The sequence below is a fragment of the Athene noctua genome, chromosome 19 (assembly GCF_965140245.1).
Source record: "Athene noctua chromosome 19, bAthNoc1.hap1.1, whole genome shotgun sequence".
Lineage (NCBI taxonomy): Eukaryota > Metazoa > Chordata > Aves > Strigiformes > Strigidae > Athene > Athene noctua.
In genome coordinates, this window is record NC_134055.1 from 6,165,856 (window position 1) to 6,188,802 (window position 22,947).

The 22,947-nt window shown below is 54.3% G+C and overlaps 2 protein-coding genes across 5 annotated transcripts; both read right to left on the reverse strand.

Annotated features, from left to right (window-relative positions):
* Window positions 1–781: 781 nt before the first annotated feature.
* SERPINF2 (serpin family F member 2) lies at window positions 782–8,748 on the reverse strand. Of its 4 annotated transcripts, none has more exons than XM_074922756.1 (9): window positions 8,654–8,748; window positions 7,487–7,550; window positions 6,683–6,745; window positions 5,246–5,663; window positions 4,814–4,957; window positions 4,425–4,628; window positions 3,445–3,587; window positions 2,674–2,878; window positions 782–1,841 (listed from the first exon to the last, which is right to left on the reverse strand). In XM_074922756.1, the coding sequence occupies exons 1-9, from the start codon at window positions 8,665–8,667 to the stop codon at window positions 1,516–1,518; spliced, it is 1,581 nt and encodes a 526-aa protein (XP_074778857.1). In that variant the 5' UTR covers window positions 8,668–8,748; the 3' UTR covers window positions 782–1,515. The 4 variants fall into 4 exon arrangements, with proteins under 4 accessions (XP_074778857.1, XP_074778858.1, XP_074778859.1 ...); XM_074922757.1 differs by lacking the exon at window positions 8,654–8,748 and adding an exon at window positions 8,019–8,127; XM_074922758.1 differs by lacking the exon at window positions 8,654–8,748 and adding an exon at window positions 7,649–7,733.
* A 1,103-nt stretch (window positions 8,749–9,851) lies between these two features.
* On the reverse strand, window positions 9,852–22,689 carry WDR81 (WD repeat domain 81). The gene is made up of 11 exons (XM_074922591.1): window positions 22,263–22,689; window positions 17,733–21,302; window positions 17,351–17,458; window positions 17,039–17,229; window positions 14,993–15,183; window positions 14,573–14,738; window positions 14,246–14,411; window positions 13,223–13,921; window positions 12,905–13,050; window positions 12,554–12,733; window positions 9,852–11,630 (listed from the first exon to the last, which is right to left on the reverse strand). The coding sequence occupies exons 2-11, from the start codon at window positions 21,289–21,291 to the stop codon at window positions 11,304–11,306; spliced, it is 5,733 nt and encodes a 1,910-aa protein (XP_074778692.1). The 5' UTR covers window positions 21,292–21,302; window positions 22,263–22,689; the 3' UTR covers window positions 9,852–11,303.
* Between the last annotated feature and the right edge of the window lie 258 nt (window positions 22,690–22,947).

Genomic DNA, 22,947 nt, shown 5'->3' on the forward strand with positions numbered 1-22,947 from the left:
GAGTTAGGCTAATATTTTTAAGTGGTAGGATGGCTTGCTTGGGTGGAGGGAGTTCCCAAGAATCTTTTGTGGTAGCTCATTTCAGACATGCACTGCTGTATCAGAACAAGGATCCAGGGAGCTGTGCCCATCTCGGACAAAAGTGAAGCTGTAATGGGACATTGCCTGTTGCCAGACCAGGGTAAAAGCAGTGACATGTAGCTACAGGTGTCAAAACCCGCCCCTCCTTCCCCTGGAAGCTCTCCCAACCATCGACAGCATTGTGCTGTGGAGCAAGGAGTATCCCAGTAGAAGAACAAATCACAGATAGCAGATGCCAGATCAGCACCTTCGAATCTCCTAGTAGGTGCCAGCGGTGGTCAGGTTTTGCCCAAGAGAAAGGTTAAGGACTGTCACCTTCCTGGTTATTGCTGTATTGCTGCTCACAGGCAAAATACCCTCCTGTCCCTCTGCTGCTGAGCTCGTGACCTAATTCAAGGAATTCTGCCCCTTTCACAAAGCCAGCTCTGAGTGTGCCCTGCACCTTCTGCAGGTGAGATGCCCAAAGCTGATTGGACTTGTTCCTTTGACAGTCGTTACAGATTAGCCATTTCACCTCCCAGCCCCTGTTGTCCTCCGTGGTGAGGTGTAGCAAAAAGCAGATCCTTTGCAAAGAGCCCTTCTTATCTTCCCATCTGTCACACCCAGACTTTTTTTCCTCCCAATCTTCGCAATCATTCAAGTTGCCTGCCTTTTTCCTTTCTCTGCTGGGTCTTTCAAGGTAACACCTTAAGCAAATATATTCTGCTTTACTCTTTATTATTCTGCCAACATAAAAATTACTAAAAAACCCTTTATAAAATATGTCTCAAAAAATCTAGCGTTATGCAAGAACCTAGAGTTTCCCAGGAAAAGGGCTGGAGATAAGGATCCAGAGGGGTTTCCCACTGCAGACCCTCCCACATCAGATCCCAACAGCCTAGGTGTGGGAAAAGGGAATCTTTGAAAACAGCCTCTGCCTGGAAATAATCTGACGCATCCTAAAGATGGTTACTAGTCCAGTTATCTAGAGGTCATTTTCTAGGTGGGTACAGATGGTTTTCAGAGGAACACTTCAAGGGAGACATGTTCACAGGAACTGCGGAAGGAAGAGCCATATTAATATCTCTGGCTGTTGTTCAAGCTGCCAGATGCTAATAATGATTCCAGGCTACAGGGGACTTTAATAGGAGCTTAATAAAGACTCTGATAAGAGTCTGGGGACAAGGAAGTCTCCCTTCCAGCACTGAGAGCCCTGGAAGGGAAATCCAGGCAGAGCAAGCTTTTCAGGTTCAACAGAGGGGAACCCCAGTCTGGAGAAGCTCGTCAAGGCTGGAATAGGCTATCCCAGGACTGGTCTTTAGGGATCTGTAAAGGAAAACTGCAAGGGATTGCCTCCTGTGGCCTCAGAGGAAGGCCTCTGAGGACAGGAGGCCTTTCTTGGCTGGTCCAAGGGGTCAGGCAGCAGTCCCAGAACACTCAGGCTCTGCTCCTCTCTCACTTGGGCATGGGGTACTCATTGACATCTGTTGCTTCGTGTGAGTTCCGTGGCTCTTTCATCTGGGGAGCAGCATTGGGGTTAGGGTTCTGGACACTGCCTATAAAAAGTGGGATGCCCGTTTCATCTTCAAAGATAATGAAGACAAAGGGCCGGTCAAGGCTGAAGGCAGAGACTGAGCGTGAAATCGCGATGCTGGTAGCAGCAGATGCTTCCACCCCATCTTCTTTAAGCTCCAGGGTAGATCGATGCTGTATACTGGATACGAAGAGAGGCTCATCTGTGATCTTCTGGAGGTTTGGGCTTGTGAACAGCTCCCGGAGGCCTACAGAGAAGTGAGACTAAGTTAACCTTTCCCAGTTGGTGCCATCAGCTCTGATTTTTCTCAAAGCAGCCTGAAGAAAACAATTCCCTAATGTGTTGCTACATGTCTTGTCCACCATGGAGGAGTGGAGAACTGGCAGGCAACAGAAGCAGAAGTTGTGGTCCAGCCAGGTTCCCCAGTCCCCCTCTCTGTATGAAGGGCTGAGGGTGCCAAAACAAGAACAGTTTTCATAAGCTTTGTCCACCTGTTTTAGGACAGTAGTGTAAGAACTTAAAGCCTTCCTTAAAAAGCAGCAGCAAGTCTGAAGGCTCTCTCTTGCTGGGCTGGAAACATTTTTTACAGAGATTATTTGTTTAAGCAATTCTGCAAAACAAAGTGAACTCAATTTATTCTCATCTGGAAATGCAGTGCATAGTGTTTTATTTCAGTGAGCTCTCAGTTCCAGGTTTTGAGATCTGCATTCTGTCTGTTGGCAATTTCTGTGTCCTGGACACTATGTTAAATGGCAAAGGAAGAGATAAAGGTTGACGCACAGGAGGAAGTTGGTCTTGGCTGCAAATAGGGGAATAGGAAGAACTTGTAAAGATTGTGAGGAACTGTGAATGCTGCCTTCTCTATAGTATAATCTTGTTGGAGCAAAACATTTGGTGCTAGGCAAGCAAAGAGTAAGGAGGAAGAGAGGAAAAGAGATGAAAGAGTTGGGACATTATCTGGAGCAAGCTGTGAGGCACAGCTTTAGAAACAAGGATGGCAGTTTTTAGTGTCAGAGAACAGATGCTATATAGATTGATCAGCTTCACTTATTCTGTGAAAATCCTGTTAGAGGCCTTACCCATTTGACTGAGAACCTTGTTGAGTTCCAGCTGGTAGTTCAATTTTATTTTGGGGATCTTCACTGTGGTGGGTACCTCTTTGGGGAAAAGCTTGCACAGTTGTTTGTAAGGGAAGTTCTCCAGCACATGAGAGGTATTCCAAGTATACTGGTTTGGTACAATGACCACAAAACTCATGTTACTCTTAAAGGGAAACTTGGCCACCTGGAAACAAAACCAACCAGAAGAATTTATGGAAGAGGAAGTCCAGAAAGTGACGCTTTTAATTTAGTCTTTTTCTAATTGGTCTGCAGAGCCAATCTAGCTACCAGACAAAACCAGCCTGGTGGGAAGGAGGTATCTGATTTCTTCAGGGAAGAAAGTTTGTTGGAATAACAGCATCAGATTTTAGTGAACACATGGTGGGGTGGAAGCCCATGTGCACAAACACTGTACCCATTCTGGCAGTAGCTGTATTCTGAAGGGCTCCAACAGTACACTGTCTGAGGGAATTCCTTTCCATATTTCCTCATTTATCTTTAACTCAGGGCTTTAAATCTCCATTAATTCCCATTTAGTGGGAATATCTCTTTGTTGTTTTTCCTAGAGATTGAGAGTGAAGATTCAACATTCCTGCTAGAAGCAAGGACAAAGGATGCTTATTAAATTTTCGTGTGCTATGCCTGTTGAAAGACATTTGGGGTTTTTTGAGATAATAGTTGCAGTCAGTGAAATACAATGGCAGGAGGAAATTTCAAGCAAAACTTGTAGTGTTCCTAATAGAGCCCTACCTGAATGTCCTGGGACTCCAGTGTAAACCAGCTCAGGGAGTACTTCTGGGCTTTCATCATCTCAACTGGGACCACAAACTCATTGTCAAGGTGGAATACATCTGGCCCAGTGAAGCTAACATCAAACTTATTCCTCCAAAACCCTGTGAAAATAAAAGTTTAGAATTCAATAAAGTTAAATTTGGGTAGGAAAACAGAAACTGTCTAGCTGACACTCTTCCTATCATGAACTTTCCAACTAGGCAGATAGTGACCAGGCAAGTAGAAATACAACAAAGAGAAGTCAGTACCAAGGCTGGAGGGGCCCTAACAGCGTGAAGCTCTTATCTTCCAGAGAAGGCCTATGGAATAACAAAAAGGACAAGGATTAATCCTCGTGCCTCAGCGTGGGAGATTACTGAAGGCTATGAAGATAAAGTAATGGATGTTTGCTTTGAAAAAATGAAGAGTATTGCCTTTGTGCTGCCTAGAGTGAAACAGTGCTCTAAAATCAAGCTAACGCATTTGCAGATTTACCCCACAAATGTTTAGTCAGCACTTCCATGAACAACCCTCAGGGAATTAAAAGAGGAGGATGTGCCTGACCACTGTGCTGTAGTCAGAAAGAAATCCACAGAAGCTGCCTCCGAGCTCTGTGGTTGGTGTGTAGTGAGTTGCATGTGACCTGGTTAAGATGAGCAGTGATGTGGCACCGTCTGGGATCCTGAACCACAAGGCAAAAATACTGCAGGTTCCACCTGCTGCATCCTGGCTCTGCTGTCAAGTAACATTTTTAGCACATGTGAAGTAGTTGGGAATCATTACTGTAAAGAAATCTAAGCAAGAGGAATGGCAGAGGTACAAGAAAAGAACAAACAGATTGACTAGCAGGAAGCAAGGAGAGGAGGTGCCATTCAGCTACAGTGCTGGCAGAAAACTAGTAGATTTTGAACTATTCCTCTGGATGATCAGGCTTGAAAAGTAAGGCCTGTGGAGCTCACCATGGAAGTGGATTGCATTGAGCAAGAGCATCACTGTGTTTTCGGGGAGCTGCTGGAGGAAGGTGGGTATTTGCCCATTAGTTGCTTCCTTTACCCAGTTGTTTATAGCTACGAGGTCATCCTCACACATCCCAGACAGAGTCATGGGCTTTGTCCTGTAGAATTTCTCTGAATCCTCCAGAAACTTCTCTTTCACCTCAAATCCTGCCAAAGGGGAAGAATTCCACATGAAGTCATCAGACCTTGAAAAAAATTTGCTCAGCTGGTAGCATGACAGTCCCCAGGAGTGCTTAGGGAAGACATCTCCTGCTATGGCAGCATGCTTCCATCACTCTGTCACCAGGAGTTTTATCCCACACCTGGACAGACACCCCTGTGCCAGCTCTCACCTTTCTGCAGGTACAGACGTGATGCAAGGCTGAGGGTTGATCCTGTGAGCCTTCTGTGAAAGGTGCCCAACATGTGGTGGAGACACGGCACCGACTCCAGGTGCATCGCCTCCAGCAAATGCTTCTCTGTCTGATTTGCTGCTCCTAAAAATCAAAGTCAAATTCCCATTAGTTCAGGCCCATGTAGTGGAAAACAGGGACATTACTCTGCCTGCCTCCTGTTAGAAACAGACTGTGCCTTACAAAAGAGGCAGGAGAAACCTGAGAGTAGGAGCCTCAGCATGGGCCACAGAGGGCAGCTTCAATTGTAATAGCACCTAATTGAAGCTGCAGGAGTAAGATTAAGTGTATTTAATCTGCATGGGTTCCTGGTGACTCCAGGAGGGGGTACAGGGAAAAGCAGGACTGGTGCTTTTGTAACTAAGATGTTACCCAGTGCCAGGTGAGACAAGGCGAGGGCGATGCTGAGGGGTGACAGGATCACATTGGTTCTGTTGGACTCCAGCTGGACCTCTCTCAGGAGATCGATGCTGAATCTCATCAAGCCATCTGCTAGCCTCTTGCTCTTCTTCCAAGTCATCTCACAGCTTTCATCTTCAGCCTCTCCTTCCTCTTCAGAAGAGGCTGTTTTCCCAGCTGGTTGCTGTTCATGACAGCCCACAGCCTCAGCTATGGCTTCATCCTCTGAGTTCCAGTCGTTCCTCGTGCCTGGTGAGGTGGTGGTGAAATGTAACATGGGTTCATCAACCTCCTGGAAGCTGTCGTAGGTAAAGTCCACGAGCTCTGCCTTTGGCAGGGTTGGGATGGCCCCCAGCAGAGCAGACTGTGCAACTCCAGCACTTTTCACATCCTGGGGAGAAACAAGGATAAAGTTGGGAAAGCAGGAGCACAGAGATCCCATCCCTCACGGCCCTTACTGCACACCTAAATGGATTGAGAAAACTCTCCAGCTTCTCTCGTGGTGTATTTGCTTCAGTTTGCCTTTTAACTTTGTGGGTATGGAAAACAGAAAGTCTTGTATCCTGGGAAAATGGACTGAGTGAGGCTCCTGCAGTGGTTCCTCCTCCACTTGCTCTCAGGGCCTGCCCCAGGCATATGAGCCCAAGAGACGTGCTTTGAGGGCAGGAACCACCACCTGCTCAGTACATGTCCTGCACCTTCACTGTTTACAGATCCATCACCCTCAACCTTGATTTCACCACCTCCCCTCACGTATTTTAGGACTGCTGATCTGCCTCATGCATCGGTCAGCACGCTCGGCTGCTGTCACAGCCTTGATCCGTTTTGGCTCAAATCCTCCTCCAGGCATCTGTCTGTTCTTGACTTGTCTGTTCTATTCCATCCCTTTTCTCTCCAAATTCTTCATTTTCCAGTTCTCTGAGCTTTAGCCTATAGCACTGCTGCTACTGTCCTCACATTTGCACGGTCTTAAACACATGCTTTTTCCCTGAGATCTCTCTGTTCCCACCGGCATCTGGATGACATCCCTCTCCTGCAGGAGCGCTGCGCTCTCAGAGCCAGGCTCCATGGGTAGCATCAGCTACAGGTCTTTCTCCCTGTCACTCTCATAGCTAGTTGTTTTCCTCATCTTCCCTTACCAATCAGATTAAATAGTCCACCTGCCAGTCCCTGTACGCTCCACACTGCACAGTTACTGAGGCTGCTGCTGCCAACATGACAGAGCAGAGTGTTGGCAGCAGCAGAGGGTGAGGTGGGGAGGGAAGCCTGTGCAAGGATGGACTTTGTCATTGCACTGGTGCTGCTGGGTTGTGCTGCCTGAACTCATCCTGTCTCGGGACAAACTGGAAAACCATTGCAAATACCACAGCGTAACGTCAGTCCCCTTGGGTGGAACAAGTCATTACTTACCTTCAGCTCCCCATCTTTATCTAAGAGGAGATGCTTTTGCTCCATGGCATGTGCTAAAGAAAACTGTAGGGGGAAAAAAAAAAGAAAAAAAAAAAACCAACAAAGAAACAAAGTTAAGTTCCAGATCATTTTCTCTGAATTTCCAGAGTCAGACTTTTCTGCCCCCACTCCTAACACAGTCCCACGGGGCCAGGTTGGAGACTGGCACTAGCCTGGCTGTGGTATTCCTTGTGTGGTTACAGCACAGGCAGGGCTTTAGGATGCAGACCCAGAGGCGGTGGGGTGCACCGTGGGGAGATGGAAGTGACTGCCAATGCTGGATTTGTTTAGAAAGGAACCAGGTCAGAAGGGTAGAAACTAATGTATTCTCTAGAAACTGAGCAATGCAGTTTTGCAATCTCAGATCTGACGGGGATCCAGATTTAAAATGGGAGAAGAAAAAAAAAAAAAAGCTGTTATTAAACAACCTCCTGTTAACCCCTGAGGGTCAGGGCCACTAAATACAGTTGAAGCCAAGTTTCCAGAGATTTTCTACAGAAGTCTACTTGGATAATGAGGATAGCCACAGCTATATTAGCCGGGAAGAAGATTAGAAACCTTGCTGCACTGGGCTACAGGTGAGCCCCATAGCAGAGAAGCAGTGTCCCCCACTTCCAGGGCTTCTCACACAGGAGCATCAGGTGGTGTTTGCCCTGTGCTCTGGAGCAGGAGAGGCACCTCACTCCCTTTCCCTTTGCTGGCTGGGGGGGAGGTCTGTGCTCACACCGCAGCAGCCCCCACCATCCCTGGAGTGAAGCAACTTACCCTGAGGTGACTGTGCAGAGCAGACAGGCAGAGCAGGAACAGACCCCAGAGGAACACCATATTTCTGGAACAGAAGGACCAGCCGAGAGAGAAAAGTTATTTCCAGCTGCCTGGCAGCAGCAAGCTGAGCCTATTCAGGTCTACAGGGAGAAAATTATCAACCTGGCCAAACAGGTTGGCGCAGGAGCTTGCAGAAAGCAATAGGGAGATGAACAATGCTGCAAAGAAACCACACAGGACTCCTGGGTCCAACGCCAAGGCAGCGAAATCAGAGAGGAACAGGGACCTGCACCAGAGCAGAGCTGTAACCCCAGCCAGGCTCCTACAAGACACTCTACTGCTTGGATCCTGCATTTCTGACCCCATCACACTCATTCCTCTGGACTGCAAACGGTATTTCCCTAATCAGTCCTGCACACGCTGTGCCTCTGGCAGAAGACAAGAGCCTCTGCTCCTTTCCTGTGCAAACCACCAAGGTACAGGCACAGCATCCTCAGCTGTGCCCCCGGCTCTTGGGAGAAGGGATACTAACCTGCCTCGGAGGGGCTGCAGGCACTCAGCCAGTGCTGTCTGGGAGGGATTTTGCAGGTAGAAAATGCAATACCAGAGCAGTTGCTCAGCAGTATGTCCTGGAAGAGAGTCCTCCCCTTCCCAGCACTCGCCTTCCCCCTTTGCTGGCAAATCCAGCCTCTCCCACCCCCGCGCTCCAGTTCTGTATGGGACAGTCAGAGCCGGGCCTCCAGGGCCATGGACAAAACCCCACCCATTCCCTGGCCACTGCTTCACCCAGCTGCTTTTCCCGTTCAAACTGAAATTCTTAGCATAAAGCCTCCATGCCAAAGCCCTGTCCTCAGCACAGCTGCCATACCCCCCCCCGGCCCCCCCCAATTCCTGGGGCTGCTTTCCGCTCTCCGAGCAGGCTCTGCTTTGACCTGAAACTGCTGGGCTGCAACCCCAGTTGCCAAGTGGAAGAAGCAAATCTTGAGGCCATTTCATTCCCCCTCCTCCCTCACCCCGAATCCTGCAGCCACATATAACCCCAGATACCCCTTTTCTCCCTGATGGTGCCCATCCTTTAACCCTCTGCCAAATTCACCCCCCTCTCCCGGAGAGGCTTGTGGGAGGAGCCCCCATTTACTGTCAAATCCTCCTTCCTTTGCCTTTTACCTGAAGTTGTTCATGTCCACGTTGGAGCTGGCACCTGCTGTAGCCCAGCCGATAGCTCTGCGTGGGGCACGCACAGTCTCTTGTCCAGCCCACCTCTCCTACCCGCTACCAGCGACCTTCGGCACCACCCCCTGTTTGAGAATTTGGCAGGCAAATATTGACCTACAGCATCCGGTTAAACATTTGTTTGGGTGGCAAGAGTGAATTGGTGGTGCATTTGGAGATGGGGAGACACTCTGGGGTGCTGGCACCCTCATGACAACGTTAACACTGAGTTTACCAGCTCCAAAACTCCCATCAGCAGAAGTAACGTGCGAAGTCAGTTGTCCCTAGTAGTGGTTCCGCCTTCCCTGTGCTGGGAACTGCTCCTTCACTCATAATCTTTAGTGAAAATGCAGGGCTTGGTATTTATTGCCACAGGGCTCTCCCTGGTTTTGGAATTTTCTCTGCAGAAAACCCCAGATAGTTACTTTGTCCCAGCTGCTTTGCTGCAGCAAGCGCGAGGTTTTAACAGATGGCAGGTGCCCAAGGGCCCGTGGCCGCGTACCCAAGCAGGAGGTGGCGATGCTCAGGCTGAGCCAAGAGCAGCTGGTACCCCCCCGGGGGCACAGCAGGCACCAGAGCTCTGCCGGGGGAAGGTGCCGGGCTCCGTGGCACGCCCGCACTGCTGTGGCACAGAGGAAGAGTCTCGGGGACGGGCAGAACTCCAGCGGTCCCGTCCTGGGCAGTTTCGTGCCGTATGAAGAAGCGATGGTGATCCTTCCCAGCTCTGTCCATGCCCTCAGTGCCAGAAGAGTCACTAAGGAACAGCGGGGAACGCAAATGGGGTTGCAGAGCTTTCAGTCATCCATTCCTTGCAGCAGCTCTCAGCTCCCAAACTCACCCCAGACACTGGGAAGGAGTGGAAAGGAAACGGGTCCGAGCTCTGCAACCAGAAACCACATTGGGACAAGCTGCTGCAACGTGGGGAGCTGCTTCCCCTTCGAAAGCAGATCCAAGTCCCTGTGCAGCACCTTACAGCCCGGGCATTCCCAGCATCCCTCCTTCACCTCACCCAGGAACACAAGAGGTGCCTGAACACAGTTTTAGCTTTGGCTGCCAGAGCAGGAGAGCTGCAGGCAGCACACCCAGCCCCACACCGCACCCGGGCCCCTCCAGCACAGAGCTTCCTCGCACGGCTGTCTCTGCATCTCTTTCAAAGAGTTTATTAGAAGTAAATATTTACATCTATTGCAAATGGTTAATAGGCAACACGGGACTGAGAGCTCCCCTTGGGTAGGGAAGGATAGCAAAGGCCAACTGCTCGCGTCCCCACCCTCCCTGGGAGCAGAGGGCAGCCTTCCCAGCTGCAGGGGGCTCAGATGAACCGGCAGCTGGATGAAAGCCCTTTCCCCTCCCAGAACGACCCGCAGCAGGCTCCTCCTCTGCCCAAGATAAGAGCTTCCCGCTCCCCTGATACTGGCTCTGACTAGGCTGAAGGATGGATGGGAAAAGGGCTGCAAGAGAAGTGAGGCAACTGCTCCTACTGCTGGGTCAAAGAGCTCTCTCCTCGCCTTTGGGGGGGGAACAGGCAACGCTGTCCCAGAGGGAAGGTCAGGAGACCACGCAGGATCACACCTCGTGGATCTCACCCTACAAGGGCAGGAGCGGACCAAACCGAGCACCTTTTGGCTGTCCAGTCTTCCCCAGGAGTCTGACCAGCACAAAGGAGAGGATTAGAAGGAGGATTTCTAGCAAAACGCTGCCAGTGCATGGCACACAGGGCATCCCTCACCCCTCAGACAACCACGGGATGCAGCGCTGCCAGGGCAGGAACAAACAACAGTCCATCCCTAGCCTACTGCTCCAGAAGCCAACATCCTCATGGAAGCAGCTAGTTCTGGACTTCCTAGAGGGTCACATTCCCATCCCAAACTGCCCCTCTGCAGCAGCCCATTCCTAAATGAACTGTTGGAGCAGATGGTATCTGTGCTTTGGCTGGCGTCCGTTCCAGCCTGGAGCCAGTAAGGCAGCACAAGTGCTTTAGTTAACCTCTCCTCCCCCCATACAGGCTCTAACTCAGCTGGCAGGACCTAAAGTTACTAGAGTGCATCCTCGGGGCTCTGAACGCAGACCACCGGAGGAGGAGATGCCCGGCACCACCCAGCTCCGAAGGCAGCAGTTCCCAGGCCCAGCTTATGCTAATCCTAGTAAGACTGTTCAGTGGTTCAGGAGTGGAAGTGAAGGGTAGGTGCAGCTGGCAGTAACTACACCGTTGTGTTCTTGTCAAGGGGCACCTCTTACCCCTTAACTGAAGTGGGAGGGGATACCTGTGGTCCATATTACTCTGGAGGGCAGCTCACAGTCCCCTGGGGATCAGGCACACATGGTATGGAAAGCTCCAGGCCTCTCTGCAGGGGTGACAGTGACCTACAACGCCCAGTATTTCTCCCAGCAGCAGTGGAGGTTTCTCAGTTATGGCTTTTTTTCTTTTTGAAGATACAGAAAGAGGTTAGAGATGCTTCACCAAGTGCTCACTAACAAGTACACCTGCGCCCCTGCATCCTCTGATCAGAACATCTAACTCTGCCTCCTCTGTAAGTGACACCGCTGGCTTTCAGCTCTGCCACCAGCACTGTGGGACAGCTGCAGGCTCCCGGGCCCAGGGTCCCTACGCCAGAAGGCGTATGACGCCGTTGTCCGAGCCCAGCAGGAGATGGCATTTCGTGGGCAGCACCGCCAGGCTGGTCAGCGTACCCCGAAAATTCTCTGAGCTCAGCTTGGTCGTGCTCATGGGTAGGGCTGAGGACTCCAGCATGGAGTAGACGCCAATCTTGTTGGCCACAGTGCCAGTGACCACTTCGTTGCCGTAGAGGTCAAACGCGTGGATGGGTTCAGAAGCAGATTTGTAGTGGTGCAAAGGTTTCTGCTCCAGTTCCTTCCAGACAGTCAGGGAATGATCCGAAGATGAGCTGATTAGCACGTTGCCCTCTGCAGCCTGCAGGAAAGGAAAGGTGAACCAACACTGCTGCAGTAAAAACTCCCAGTCTCATCCTGCAAATGAGATTAGCAGGTAGCTGCCAATAATCCAACAGTCCCAGTGCAATCCCCTGGGAAGTCCCAGCCATTTCCAAGCACCCGATGGTACTGAGCACTATTAACAAGGCATCCGGGTGAACGCTGGAAGCTACAGAACTCTTCTGGTAGCTGGCAACCTCCTCTAGTGCTATCCTTCAAGAAAGGGGCCGTGTCTCTTCTCAACAACACCCTGATACTCAGCACAACTAATTTATCATCTGTTACTACTGCAGCGGGTCTCCCTCTCCACCAAACCACCTGCCAGCTTATTTTCCTTCTCAGGAAAAGGAACTGGGAGGCTCTCTCACGGTAGAAAACACTGCTGAGGGTAGGAGAAGCCTGAAGCTGCTTATTAGCAGAGCTAGTGAGAGGGTAAACAACCCAGGCTGCTAAACTTTGTTTAACCTGCATTTGGGTCGAGGACACTGGAGCCCCAGCACTGCTCCCTGAGGGTGGGTAAATATGGACAAGAGTTATTCATTAGAGCAGTGCTCTTCCAGGGGGACCGAGAACCCTGTGAAGAAAGCAAAACACTTGCTTCTTCATGGGGGATGTGTCTCACCCCTGCCCCTGTGGCAGAGCTGCTCGGCAGGGACTGGCACCTGGGAGAGCTGATCTCCGTTCAGCACAGGCTGGACCACGAACAGCCACCCACAGCACTAACCACGGGGCAGGAGAGCTTGAGGACAGAGCAAGGGCTGGAGGAACGCCCGGAGGATGGAGCAGACGGGCCCTGCCAAGCAGCGTGTGCCAGAAGGATGCTCCACGCAACCTCACAGGATCAACAAGGCCCACAGAGCAGCCCCCCACCCCAATCCCAGACCCCAGCTGGACCCCTCTCACCTTGATCTGCAGGATGTCTCCCTCATGGGCAGGCCACCCCCGCATGATGAGTCCTGTCCTGGTGTCCAGCAGCACGATGAAGCCAGAGGAGAAGCCAGCCATAACGCTGCGCCCGTTAGGACTGACAGCCAAGCAGCGGATGAGCCCAGCGCTCACCCCGCTGGCCAGGCGAAACTCGTGCTGCAGGAGAGAGACAGTCCAGCTACTGCGGGGCCAAAGACCTAAGGGATCCAGGTATTTAGGGGACAAGGCCTAGCTGGCTTTCACAGAGGCACCACAGCTGGCTTTGGGCCAGCCACGATCACATCACTAAGCACACGGATGGAGGAGGGTGGCTCGTAGATGCCCTACCTGTAGTCCTGGTTTCCTGTGATCGATGAACCGCAGCACCGAGTCTGCGCTGGCCACAGAGATGCTGTGGAAGGGAGGTGGCATGGTGGTCACAGCTGTGATGGGGACTTTGCTGTCTAATTCATCAAAAGTCCGGAGAAGTTTGCCTGTAAAAACATGACAGAGAGGTTCCAGCAGTAGACGTACTGAGGAGGTACAGAGCAAACCTCCAGTTCTGTGCAAGTTTTTAACAGGAGCCATCAAAACTCAGCATGGCCCCTCTGTCTTTAAGGAGGGGACCAGTTCACTCCAGCCAACCCTCAGCCTTTCCCTTCTCACCTGTGAACTGGTCCCAGATGTGCACGGTCCCATCGCAGCTCACCACGTGCTGCGAGGCCTCCAGCTGGCTCACGTAGAAAACCGACTTCTTGTGCTCGGCGTACGTGAAGCGTGGTGGCACCTCGCTGGTGCCATCCCCGTAGTTGTACAAGGGCCACAGCCGGACAGTTTTGTCCTTGCTGCCACTAAGAAAGAAGTCCTCGCTGCTGAGCGGTGCCACGCACTTGATGGCCCCTGAATGCCCTGAGAAACTCTGCAGCTTGATCTGGTGGAAGTGGAAGCGGGGGTCGTGTTGGCTCACCCCGATCTCATACTGCCAGTAGGCCAGCCAGTTCCCACACAGCATGTGGGTGCTGCGAGGAAGGTCGTGCTTCAGGGTATTCTCCTCGCTGGATGAGCTGGGAATAAAACCATCAGTGCCAGCACTAAGGCGAAGTAAGCCAAGACACTCGCGCTGTGTGTCCACAGGGACCTGGATGCGGTTTCCTACCAGCACGCTCCCAAAAGTACCAGAGTGACTGTCCTCGTGGTGGCTAGAGAAGGGCTCGGTCCCTCGCGTCTCTTGGTCTGAGCCCACCGCACTGGGTGTTTGCTCCAGGCTAACGACCTGCAGGCTCTTGGGGTTCACGTTCTCCAGGTGGAGGCCGGCCAGCTTCTCAACCAGCGAGTGGTTGGGCACAACCGACCGGATAACGTCACCTGAAGAGAGAGAGAGAGAGAGAGAGAGAGAAAGGGGCTTCAAGGGAAGGAATTTCCCCATCAGCACCCCCCTACCATCAACAACAGAAAAAGGGTCAGCACAGGGCTGTGAACATGGTGTCCCCCACAAGCCACAAAGTACTCTGGCTCCCAGCCAAAGCAGCCTGAAGGCCGGTGGGCTCCCAACCCCACAAACAGACCAAGCTGCAGTGCAGAAGCTGTGGGTTTCCCCCAGCAGCCCTCTGACTTTTCCTGAATTCAGGTCTGGCACATCTGTGCAGAGCACGGAGCTCTCACAAACTCTAGATGGTGGCTAAGCTGTACCTAGCAAGCAGGAGAAGGGGATGTAGGTGACGTAGGCCATCTCAGGGTTAAACACCTTCTGTAACTCCAGCAGCACGGCCGGATCCAGGGCCAGCAGCTTCCCATTTGAAAGGGGCACTTCCATCACTGGCACCTCACAGCTGCTCAGCGACTCTGCCGTCAACCCCTGCACAACAGGAAGATACCCAAGATCAGATGCTCTCACCACGTAATTAATTACACAAACGCAGCCTGGGCTGGATGCTGCTGACACCAGTACTGGTGTATGCAGGTTTGTCCACCACATTGCTGCAGCTGGGTGCTGGGGGATGGCAGGACATCACTGACCTGGTCTTGCAGCTCCTGCAGCAGTGAGAACGCTCCAAAGAAGTTTCTCACTGTGTCGCTCAAATGCTGCTGCACCATCTCCTGCCCAATCCGCAGGCAGATCAAGGCAATTAGGCTGATTGTCTTAACGCACAGGACAATACGGGCCTGGGCACCACTGGGGAAACTGAAGAGGACATCCATTACCAGCTTGCACTCCACAGACCCCTTCTTCCCCTCCTCTGCTTCACGCTTCCTGCCTTGTCTGGGTGGTCAGAAGGTCTTGAGGAGCCCAAGCTCCACGCACATGCTGGGTACCAGTGCGAGGCAGTGCACATCAGGGCAGGAGCAGCCCCACAGCCCCAGGAGCATTAAGGCCCTCACAGAACCATTCCCAAATCCCTGATTTTGTGTTGTGCTGATGCTGGCTGAAGTGCTTACCCGATGGCCGGCGAAGTGAGGAAGCCCAGCACTGGGAGCAGCACCTCCTGGCTGATCTTAGGGAGAATGTCCATCAGTGTGGTGTCCGAGAGACACACCACGATCTTCTGAGTCAGTGTCACAGCAGCCAGGAGCCCGGCCTCCTTCCGACTGTTCAGCCGGCTGCCACCGGACCCGCTGCTGGGCGCAACCTGCAAAAGGAATCCTTCAGTGCCAGGGCCACCAGCTGGACACATCAAGGGTGATCCTAAGATCACCTGAGCTCAGCCTCAAAACCCCGCAGGGTAGTGCTAGGCACAGCCCCTGGAAGAGGAACCTGAGCACTGAGTCTCAGCAGCAACTCATGTCTTGCACTCGAGGGATGAGCCTAAAAACTGACGGACAGATGTCAGCACAAGAGATGAGCCCGGGGAGAAGGGCCTAAAACATCCCCAAGCTCACAGGCATCCTCTGGAGGGAATCTCCCTGCAGGACGATCCGATGGCTGGGAAACTCGGAGAGGAGAGAGACAACCCCAGACCAGCCTGGACACCCCAGAGCACAGGAAGAGGGGAAACCTATTACATACGGGTGACTTAAAGCAAGAACCACTGTCTTCATCCCATGCTGTGCTGAGCCTGGCTGCACAGACTGCAGAGGAACAGTCCTCGCATGAAATATCCAAGCACAAATTATGAACAAACCTGCCGCTGACTTCTAGAATCCAGCTGCTAATAATTTCATGAGGCAGAAGAGCACATCCCTTTTTGCTGACAACGCACCAATGCTGGTTACAGCAATGCCAAAGAGTTAAGAAAATCAGCAGCAACAGTAAAAGATTTATTTCTAGATTATCCAATTTCCTAACTCCTAGACAAATCAAACACCCAAGAAAAGAGAGCCAGTAACAAAAAACACAGACAATTCCCAGTTTCCGCTATAGTTCTTGTACACCTGCCATCTTCCAGCTCATCACAGAGGCTCTTCCTCTCACAAAATATCCACTCTGCCAAATCCTGCAAGAAGGATTTACTTTATCCTATTTGTGACCCGCAAGTTTCATCGCTTTAATATCAGGTTGCCAAATGCTGTTCACAGGGGTATTAATCCCCCCAGCACCCCAAGCAATAAGTTTAGTAAGGCAAAGCAGAACAGCTGGAGCTATGATTGCAACTGGGTGGAGAATGGTTTTACTGAAAAATGGGATTTTTTCCCCTGAAAAATCTCCCCTTCAACACTGGAAAAACTGACAATGCCTTTTTGTTTTCTTTAAATGAACAGCTGTGGCCTCTTTTCCTCTACGTTTAAATTACCAAAAAGCTATTGAAGTTTTCCATTTAAACAAGAATCCATAACCAAAGTGTTTATAACCATTAGAAAAGGAGCAATATGAAAAATAAGCCTGTTTAAAACATTCAAAAACATTTTTTAAATGAAAAACTGTTTTTTCAACCAGCCGCATTACACACATTTTCTTCTTGTTATTCAGCTATGGATTTCAAGCCGAAAAGTTTCTCCTGGCAGTATTTTTTATACAGTTGAAAAACCTTTAGCCTCTCCCCCTCTATCTACCCATACAGACCTCTAAAAACATTCGCTCCAGCAATCTCAGAGCAGCCCAGGCTGCTCCGCCTGCCCGTTATCACAATCCCACCCCTGTGCCAGCTCTCGCCCAGCAAAGCAGATGAAAACCTTTTTTCTCTGGCTTCACATGTGCCAGCAACGGGTCTGACAGGGAAAGCCCTGGGCAGGAATGGGGAAGGAGGATGTAGATCCACAGCGGCCGAGGCTAAAGAGCAAAGCCCACGTACGCAGCCACGCGAGCCATCCGGGGCTTACGGCCGAGGGGGAAAGTGCCTCTTCTGGCTGCATCAGCACAGCCCTTCTCAGCCAACGCAGCCGGCGCTGCTCAGCCCACACTGGCCCAGATGGAGCTTGACTGAGCACAGATTTTTAGGCAGGAGGCTCCTGGTGAGGCTGGACCGTTTTCTGTGCATCCTCCTTCTGTGCCTGGACACAGCTCTCGCCCCCAACACGCGTGAGAAGAGGAGAAAAGGCAACACTAACCAGGTAGCTGATGTAGGGCAGGTACTGGTAGGTGAGGACAGGCTCTCCGTACAGGTACGCCACATGCACCAGACAGGCCAGCACTGGCTTGGACACCTGATCTCCCAGCACTGGCCGTTTTTGGTAGATATTTCCTGTACTCAGGGGACTGTTCTCATCGCTGCTTGGTACAAACTGCTGCCTGGTAGGGCCTGCCCAGAGACAACACCATGAGCTGAAGCAGCAGGCTACACCCAAGCCACCAGGCACCCAGCAGACTGTTTTGGGGCAGAGCCCACCCCGGGCCCCTGGGGTCTGAGGAGCAGACATTACCGACGTAGCAGGACGTGAGCAGACGGAGCAGGTTCCTGGCGATGAAGCGGGATGTGACGGTAGGGCCCAGCTTGGCTGAGAGCCACCTCACCATCTTACAGGCTGTGTCTGCAAAACAAAAACAGTCGCAAGGACAGAGCCTGGCAGAGCGCAGATTAGCTATCACCCAGCTCCTGCCCAGACCCTGCCTGCCCCACAGGCAGCTCCCTGGCTCTCAGGTCCACACGCTGCAGTGGAGACCTGGCCTCCTGCACTGCTTTCATCGCTGTCCCCAAGCTGGGACCGTAAACACCCCCAAATCTGGATCCAGTCCTTCCCATTCACTGCCTTACTGGGTGTTTGCCACACACAGCAGAAAGGCTCAACGCTGGCAGGGTCTTACCCAGGAGGATTGTCTGCTCTTTGTCATCGGAGTGATCTGGCAGCTCCTCTCCCTCTCCGTCCTCTGGCTCGCTGCTGTCATCAGCCAGGGTGACATCCACAGAGGCACCAGCATCCACCGCCACCGTCAACTCTGCATCAACCGTGGCATCATCGTGCTCCTCTTCATCATGCTCCTCTTCCTCCTCCTCCGAGTCCTCGCTCTGTTTCAGGTCCTGGCTGCTGTCCATCGACTTCAAGCTGCTCTTGTCCTTCTGGGAGTCCCCGTCCGCAGGTCTGTCCTCTCCCAGGGACACCTCGCTGGCGCTGCTCTTGTCACTCAGCCGCCCAAGGCTGAGCGATTCCTGCTCCTGGGGCTGCAGGGACTCCCCGACATAGAGGCCACTCTGGAAATCCTCGCTCTCGGGCAGGTAGGCTTGGTCACGGAAGCTGACACCAGAGGTGTAGTCAAGGAGGTCGAGCGCAGCGGAGCTGTGCTCCACATCCATTTTGATCTCCTCCCCAAAGACACATGACACCGGGCTTTCCCCTCCACTCTCATCATCTTCAGCTGTGCCAAGGAGGGATTTGCTCTCCTCCCGTGAGCTCTCGATGCCAACGAGAATCTGCAGGATGTGGGGAAGCAGGTTCAGGAGGAAGGACTGCAGCCCCAGGCGCACTATCAGCTGGGCGACAAAGCAGTCTGTGTAGAGGTAGAACCTGCCGTGGCGGTAGCAGGGCGTCTCATATGCTCCAATCAATGGCTTGAGCAAGTATTTATTGGCATTCTTTGGACCCAGAGATTTAGCTATAGGTTCAAAGAGATACCACGCTGCGTAGACAGCGGTGTTCTCCTCTGACATCAGAGATAATATGAAGGGCAGAAGTATCTCCAAGCCTTCGGGAGTGATTTCAGAAAGGATCCCCTCCACCTGCTGCCACAACTGGAAAACAAGTTCCCGGCCCTGACCTTCATCCTCTATCTTCTTTGCCTGATAGGTGAAAATGAATTTGTGCAAGGCTGGGAAGTATGTGGGGAAGGGGACAATAGAGCTGAAGGGGCTGAGGAGCTGTGTGGGACAGGGCGGGGGGAGGCCCTGGGAGATGGGTTTATATTCAAACAACTGCACTGTGGCCTTGCCCAGCCTGGTTTTCAAAAGCTTCTCCACCGGCACGCTCAGCTGCAGCAGGACGTGCAGCACGTGCTGGAGTGGAGCCGGGATCTCCTTGGGATGGTAGCGACACAGATTGTGCACCATCAGGAACCGCTCCAACAGGGATGCGTCAGGCTTCGAAGGACGAATCCTTGGTGCAAATATAATCTCAGCTACCAGAATGCCCAAAGCTTGCATGTCCCTCTGGAAGAGGTCCGAGAGACCCAGGGGTGGCTCTTCCCACGGCTGCTCCGTCAGCTGCATCTCACTGCTTAAGCCTTTAACCAAGAAATTGTCCAATTTTTCCAGTTCTTCCAGGGCCTGGAGCGGATTGAAGCCTTCAGGAAGCGTGATCTTCATGTCAGTCTGATCCACAGCACCTCCCTTGCTCCGACGGAGTGGCCGGACACCTGAGGTTTTGCCTTCGGTGGCATAAGCAGGGAGGGTGGAGGGCTGTGCTGAAGGCACAGTGGCACAGGGCTGATCAGCAGCTCTACTGGTAGCAGAAATCGAATCCAAGGCTTCTGTGCCTTGCTCTAAATCATCTTCACCAGCAATGGGTTTCTCCCCAGACCAGGTGGTTTCACTGGGAGTCGCCTCCAGGACCAGCCCATTAACCACGTCTGTCACCTGGCCTTGGATATCCTCTGAAAACACGGTCTCCCGGATGTTCTGGAGAAGAGGCCGGGCAATGGCTGGAGCTTCAGCAGGCGTGTAGGCAGGTCCCACCATGCGCCTGGGATGAGGCTGGTCGAAAAGCTGCACAACCCCGTAAGTCGTCAGATGCGTGTGGTTGTCTACTAGGTGGAGACAGACGTTCTTCTCCTTGACGGCATCTTTCCCCAGCAGCTTGTACCCAAAAGTGAGATCAATCCAGTGGTGGAGGTCCTGAGAGACTTCCCGGCTCTCAAGCAGCATGCGGTGGACTTCGATGAACTCCTCGTAGGAGCTACACCAAGAGGGCACGTCCAGGTCAGGCATGTCCGGATGGATGGATCGGAAGATGGAGGGGTCCGTATAAAACTCTGGGATGCACTCATCCGGGGTCCAGCTCTGCATACGCTCCATGCTGGCTGGATACTCATTAGGCTCCCACTGGGACCTCACGTGGCAGCACAGCACTGCCTTGGGTGTCCTCCGAGCCGTGTACACGTAGTAGGTGATATCCGACAGGACATCGGAGATGTGATGGGGGACATGGAGCTGCTCCCCACTTGACCCACCAGCAACAAACGCCTGCTTGGTCATCTCATAGGTGAAGTCCAGCTGCTTGTCTCCCTTATTGAGACGGAACTTGGATTTCCTTAAGTCCCTGAACTTGCCGTTTTTGGTAGTGAAGTCTACCACCCATGGAAGAACCGGGTGATAATTGGGGTCTCCCATTCTCCTCCCAGCCAAACTGTTCAGACGCATAAGGTAGTCAAAGTTGCTGACCTGCCCATGTACCCACTGTAACACCAGGTCCCGGAGGTCCTTCTGGCAGGCAGTGCACCTCGCCTCCTTCCCTCGCACGCCAGCGCTGCTTTGCTCGTTCATTCGTTCCAGACCAGCCTCCAGATTCACTTCCTCCTTCTTCGGTCCCTCGTACTCTCTAAAGTTCACGCGGAGGCGGCTGCACAGCTTCTCATCCACAGCCACATCCCGAAGGGAAAAGGCACCACAAGCCAGACCCGCCTGGTGACAAGCCTTCATGGCCTGCAGCACGTGGAAGAGGAGGAAGAGGATTTTGGCGTGGCTGTTGGTGAGCTTGGCCGGGCTGAAAGTCACGATGTCGTGCAAACAATACTGCACGTAAGGGTAGATGATGTACAGCATGTTGGCCGACTCAAGCAGAGCTTCAGCCTGCAGGACGTTGGGGCAGGAGAGCCCCCCCTTGGCAGCCACCACGCTCTCCTTGGCAGGAGAAGCACCAGGCACGCTCTTGCCCACCTGAAGGACGGGGCAACCATAAGCCTTCTGCAGGGCAAGCCGCAGCGCATCCAGGGCCGGCACGGTGGGCGGCGTGTCAGCGTGCCGGTACGGCCGCACGTAGAGGCAGTGAGCCCGGCACCACAGGTTTCGGTAATTCTGCGAGGCAACGCTCTGCATGAAGCCGTGCAGGGTCTCCGCGTTGCCGTTATGCTGGTCACAGGCTGGGGGCTGCACCTGCAGCGGATACGCCAACCGATCCTTCCGCAGCCCGTGGATTTCCACCCGGGTCCAGCCCGCGGGCAGCTTCTGCACGGAGTGCTGCAGGAACGTCCTCACCTCCACGTCGCTCAGCCCCTCCGGCCGCGGGCACAGCCCGGGCAGCACCCGCCGCTCTTTGAGGCTCGTCAGCCATTTCACCGGGACGAAGGCGGTAACGTGGGTTCTCTCGGGAGCGGCGGCCAGCTGCCGGCGGTCGATGTTCAGGTCTTTCTCCACGCTCTGGAGGAAGCCGTCCATATTGGCTTCTCCTGGAAGAAAGATAACCCAGAGGGACTGGGAGCGAGTGGAGGAGCACGGCACCGTCCCTGCCCTCCCCACAGGCGCCCCGGCTCCCCCAGCAAGCAGGCGCCAGGCAGCAAGTCTCACTTCCCCATTACCCCCCCGGTGAAAAAAAACACTTTTTAGGAGCTTAGGCAAAAGATGCTGTATCTGGAGGGGTGAGGGGGAGAAGGGACCAGCCCTGGCTGGGGGGGGACAGGGTGGAACCTCTGCAGCCAGAGAGGGGAAACGGTGGGACCTCCACAACCCCAGGGCCAGGGAGAGGACATGATGGGACCAGTGGGGGGGGGTAATGGGACCTGCACAGCCCGAGTGCTGGGGAAGGGGCTGCAACGGGACCTCTGCAGGCCAAGGGCCAGTGACGGGGACACAAAGGCACCTCCGCAGCTAGAGAGGGGGACAAGATGAGATCTCCAGAGCCCCCATGCTGGGGAAGGGGACATGACGGGACCCCTGCAGGCCCAGGACTGGTGGAGGGGGACATGATGGCACCTCCACAGCCCTGGGGCCGGTGGGGGGGACACGATGGCACCTCTGCAGCTGGTGGAGGTACACGGTGGGGCCTCTGCAGCCCCGGTGCTGAGGAAGGGGACAGGACGGGACCTCTGCAATCCCAGGGCCGAGGACGGGGCGGGGGGGGGGCACGATGACACCTCCGCAGCCCTGTGGCACTGCCAACCCCCGGGGGGTGTCCCGAAAGGCCGCCCATCGGCAAGGAGCACGTCCCCAGCACCAAGCCAGGGGCCACGGCCGGAGAGGCAGCCCCGGGCCCCACAGGGCCCTCGCCACCGGGGAAGGGGGCGGGGGGGAGGGGGAGCAGAACCGGGCTGAGCCCCACAGGCCCGACACTCATCCCGGGAGCCCTCACCCCCGCCCCGGGGATGGGGGGGGGGGGGGTCCGCAGCGCCCGGCCCGCGGCCCCGCGTTACCTGGCGGCGGCGGCGGGCTCAGCCGCGGCGGGCGGCGGCGGCGGCGGAGGCCCCGGCCATGTTGGTCAGGTGACGGCGGTCACATGCGGCCGCCGCGCCGCCATGTGCCCGGGGAACACGGGGCTCCGGGAGGGGGCGGGGAGGGGAAGGGGGGCGGAACGGGACACATAGGCCGCCGAGTCCCGGTGCCCCCGGGGGGCGGCGGAGGCGGCCCCGCTCGGGACGCGGGGCCGGGCTCCCTCCAGCGGCCGCCGAGGGGGGGCGGGGGGTGCGCGAGGCCGGGGCGCGGTGCCTATACACGGGCAGGCGGCGGGGCATGACGCGGCAGCGCCGCCGCCGCGGCGGGCTGAGGTCACCGTGACGTCAGAGGCGCCCCGGGCTGTCAGCTGGAGTCGGGCGAGCCGCGCTGACGAGGCAGCCGGCCTTAAAGGGGTCCCCGCGGCGGGCGGCGGCAGGTGGACCCCACCGGCGGCAGGTGAGTGCCGGGGGCAGCCGGCGCAGGGCAGCGGGACCAGGCCGCCCCCCTCCGCTCCCCGCACCTCCCGCTCTCCTCCGCGGGGCGCAGCGCAGTCCCCGTGGGCTGCGGGACCGGGGCGGAGCGGCCGGGCAGTGCCCGGCCCCTGTCCCTGTGAACCGAGCCGGGTCCTGCAGCCGCCGCCCGGGCGGCGCCCGGTCTCTCCCGCCA

Coding starts and splice junctions, on each gene's coding strand:
- SERPINF2 (XM_074922756.1), bottom strand. Junction 4,629..4,813: donor ACGTCTGTACCTGCAGAAAG/GTGAGAGCTGGC, acceptor CCCCTTTGGCAG/GATTTGAGGTGAAAGAGAAG. Junction 3,588..4,424: donor CAATGCAATCCACTTCCATG/GTGAGCTCCACA, acceptor TTATTTTCACAG/GGTTTTGGAGGAATAAGTTT.
- WDR81 (XM_074922591.1), bottom strand. CDS start 21,291: ATGGACGGCTTCCTCCAGAGCGTGGAGAAAGACCTGAACATCGACCGC. Junction 17,230..17,350: donor GCTCACGTCCTGCTACGTCG/GTAATGTCTGCT, acceptor GTCTCTGGGCAG/GCCCTACCAGGCAGCAGTTT. Junction 13,051..13,222: donor CATCTGGGACCAGTTCACAG/GTGAGAAGGGAA, acceptor ATGTTTTTACAG/GCAAACTTCTCCGGACTTTT.